Here is a 3,735-nt window from a genome sequence, read left to right as displayed (position 1 = left end):
GGTGTTAACTGGGCACCTACGCCTCCTACAAACAGTCGATTGTTCCACCTAGAAAGTGTTCCCCACCTCAGTACAATGCCTCTAGGGGGTTACCTCCGAAGCTAGTAATTTCATATCGCACCCACCATGTGGTCTGTTCGGAAAAATGAGGTCCATCCAAGGCTCAGCCAAGAGTACTACAACCCTTGCCCACCACTTAAGAATGGGTGTACCACCGTGACTGCCTCCATTAGAAAATAACAGGTTATTCAGTTCATCCAGCCCGCTGAGAGAGTTATCACGCTATAAGTAACAAATACCGACGAGGGGAGTTAACGGATAGGCCAGTTACGCTGAAGACGTCCTGATCAAGTTAACACTAGAAGCCGCCTCATAAGGCAGTTGTTAATCAGGAAGAACCAATCGTTCACCACGCCTCTTGTCTGTTCGAACAGCGAAGCAAACGAGCAAAATGTGATAGGTCATCGAAACGACCTGACTCATCTCAGCCGTACAAAGGAGGGATGGTGGAGGAAACGACGAGTCGGTTCAAGCATCGACTGTTCAGCGTCATCAGGAAGAATTTCGTGATTCTTTTGAACCCATATCTCGATCACACACTAACCCGATGCGAGAGTGCAGTGGGAGTAAGCATAATAAAAACATTAACAACGACGAACTCTTGGGCCGTACCCTATATCAGCTGATACGATCAACTGACCCTAAGAAAGCAACAGTTGGTGGAAAGATGTAAAAAAGACGGCTCATTAATTCACTCACGAAAATATCGACTGGAAAGACGGGTCGAACACTTTGAAAAACAGTTTGGTTGGCCTTCTGCAACAAAGCTTGTGGAGATAATACATACGGGTGAACAGAATGCAAACCTTAATCGCCCGTGAGGAGAAGAAATAAAGTGCGAAATATCCTTGCTGAAACGTAAGAAGGCACTAGAACTAGATGGTCTCTACCCATTCCTGTTCAAAAAAGGCGGAGAATCCCTGGTGACGTCGACACTTATTCTTATCGTGAAAAGGGGTATGCGGGCGCTGTGTCAAAGCCACCGTGGCCTCAGCCCAGAAGCTGTGGCACCCAAGGTGCTCCTTGGTTTTATCCCTCGAAGGTTGGATGAACAGAGACAGGTCCGTGAAAACCAAGCTCGGTTCCGTCCTGCAGGAGGACACACCGATGATAGTCCCACCTTCCGACAGATTTTGGAACAGCGACACTGATTCCAGCAACCAAAAACTGTTGTCTTCCTTGACTTGAAAGCTGCTTTCGGCTTTGTGGATCGTCGGGCACTCTGGTAATGTCCAGGAAGCAAAGGTGGCCCTCGTAAAGACTTGGCCCTCCTTAGTGGGCTATTCGCCAACTCCCTCGAACGTGTGAAGGTCTACGGGAAGCAAGGCTGCTCCTTTCGCCTTTCTAGTCCTCGGTACGATTATGGAAGACCAACTTCCAGCCAATAGTGCTTGTGGGTCGAAGTGCTTCACTGACAGGTTTCGAGAGCGCAGAGGATATAGCTACTTTTAGATCTGACGTTATGGTAATACAAACAATATTAATTAATCTAAAAAGTCTGCCTCACGGTTTGGCATGAGCTTCACACCTGCAAAGTGTAAAGTGCTGCTGCAAGACTCGGTGGGCTCGATCTCCAACCTAATGTCTATACATGAGCTGATTGAACTAATAGGCAAATTTGTCTACCTGAGCATTTGTATCAGTTCCACTGGTCTGGTCAGAGATGATATTCCTATCCGGGTAGGGAAGGCCAGGGGGCGAGACGGCCCAAGTGGTTAGAGCGCGAATTTAATGACCGGAAGGTCCGTGGTTCGAATCCGACCCCCGCCACTCGACTTCCCCTGTCTAGGCTTGGGTGACCTGGCAGTATCCCAGCCCTCGTGCTTCCTGCGGGTGGCATGGCAGCTAGGCACCGGAAGGGTGCTACAGCTGAGCGCTATGCTATATGCTATGCTAGGGAAAGCCAGAGCAACTTTCGTGGATCTGCATCATCTGTGACGTAGGCGTGACCTCAGCTTACTCACCAAGGGTTGAGTTTACAAAGCTACGATGCGCTGCATATTATTATATGGGTCAGAAACCTGGCCGTCAAGCGCTGAAAAATCCGTCATTATTTGACGATCGATATCTTCGGAGCATTTTCCGAGTCTGATGGGAACATCGGATCAGTAATGCTGAAGTAGGTGGGATAGTTTTCGGGAGAGGTAAATTGCCCACGACAGATGAACTGATCATACTCCATAGGTTGCGCTGGCTTGGCCACGTGCTCCGTATGCCAGTCGACCGAATTCGAAGGGTTCCCTTCGTAAAACCACGCAAAGGGTGGAAATGGGCCATAGGAGGTCGAACGTTGACTTTGCAGCAACATATAAAAAACAACCTATGATATACATTACGTCATCATCATCATCGACAGCATGACATCAGTGTTCAACACCGATGCTTCACTGCCGTACGAAAAACATTACCAGCAAACTCAACTGCTCTGGTCATTGCCGCCTTCCCGGATGAGCCCCCGGGATGGGACGCATAAATGGTTAGAGACATTGTTAGAGATGGCCAAGTCGCTCCCTCACTGGTGGTCGTTCATCCAAACTATTGTTTTCGATGCGTAGATACCCTCCCAATCCCCCCAAGTCATCAGTGAACGAAACTGTAGAAGCTAGAACACCGTACTGCAAGTACGTGATTTTTACAGCTGGCAATGTTGATTATGAAACTGGTAATGTGGAATGCAGGTAGCTCGAGCGCGCTGTTTGGTTGTTGGTCTGTTCGGCGAGCTTGGCAGTTGGACTGCAAACGTTTTATCGCCAATCGAGGTGACATCGTCAGTGCAAGGTTGAGTGGGTGATGATGAAACCCCTGAGCTTGGTAACGAACACTGACTGGATTGCAGTGGATAGATTATCCAGATCATTTCTATGCTGAACGCGCGGATATTCAGTTACAGAATGAAAACGCGACTGCCACAAGGCGGATCTCACGAACTTCCTCAGTCGCTGCCCACCCTCTTCGCAGTATTCAGGAAAGTTTTCGACCGCGTCACACCTTTCTTCTGTGCTCATCTAGTGACTGTCAGCCGGTTTCTTGAATGACGTCTCTGGCGTGTGATTCAGATATCGGCTTGATGGGCGTCTTTTACGCATAGTGCTCCAAGGAGTCTGCCTCCCCCCAGACTAAGACCTGTAGCCCAACGCCTGCGTACGGTTTGACAACGTATGAATTGGAAACGAAGTATGAAAACACTAACCAGCAAACTTAGTTGGGCGACAACTGTCGTCTCATTGGATGGGGACCCTGGGACAACTCCCCACTAGCTAATGGTCCTGGAAAAAGGGCCTAATCGCGTAATCAGTGGCGCTCTTGCATCAAAGGTATCACCTCCAATGCATAGCTACCCAATTTCCGAAAAAAACCTGAACATGTCGTCGCCTCCAAGGCTCAGATGTATGCCCCACACTTTCCCGTTTTCTGGTGATTGAAACTGTAGCAGCGGGAGCTGATGAATTGAGTTGATTATAGCCAAGATGGGACGTTTGTGACCACAGTCATCATCATCATCATCATTGCCCCACACCCGTTTTCTGGTGATTGAAACTGTAGCAGCGGGAGCTGATGAATTGAGTTGATTATAGCCAAGATGGGACGTTTGTGACCGACCACATCATCATCATCATCATCAATGACAGCAACATCAGTGTTGGCACTGATGCTTCACTGCCGTACAACCATAAA

At 48.6% G+C, this 3,735-nt stretch overlaps 2 protein-coding genes across 2 annotated transcripts in view; one reads left to right on the top strand and one right to left on the bottom strand.

The window, feature by feature from the left end:
* Positions 1–2,068: 2,068 nt before the first annotated feature.
* T265_10023 (hypothetical protein) overlaps positions 2,069–3,735 on the top strand; it is a gene marked incomplete at both ends in the record, with an annotated part of 36,148 nt that continues 34,481 nt past the window's right edge. Inside the window, 4 exons of the mRNA XM_009176268.1 lie at positions 2,069–2,146; positions 2,245–2,349; positions 2,472–2,611; positions 2,743–2,843. Coding sequence (XP_009174532.1) covers positions 2,069–2,146; positions 2,245–2,349; positions 2,472–2,611; positions 2,743–2,843 — 424 coding nt within the window. The remainder of the gene's footprint in view (positions 2,147–2,244; positions 2,350–2,471; positions 2,612–2,742; positions 2,844–3,735) is intronic.
* The window catches only part of T265_10022 (hypothetical protein), a gene marked incomplete at both ends in the record, with an annotated part of 6,990 nt that continues 5,895 nt past the window's right edge, over positions 2,641–3,735 (bottom strand). Inside the window, one exon of the mRNA XM_009176269.1 lies at positions 2,641–2,881. Coding sequence (XP_009174533.1) covers positions 2,641–2,881 — 241 coding nt within the window. The remainder of the gene's footprint in view (positions 2,882–3,735) is intronic.

Source organism: Opisthorchis viverrini (genome assembly GCF_000715545.1).
Source record: "Opisthorchis viverrini unplaced genomic scaffold opera_v5_323, whole genome shotgun sequence".
Classification (NCBI taxonomy): Eukaryota; Metazoa; Platyhelminthes; class Trematoda; order Opisthorchiida; family Opisthorchiidae; genus Opisthorchis; species Opisthorchis viverrini.
Note: the sequence above shows the minus strand (reverse complement) of the source record. Positions and strands in the feature narration are given on the sequence as shown.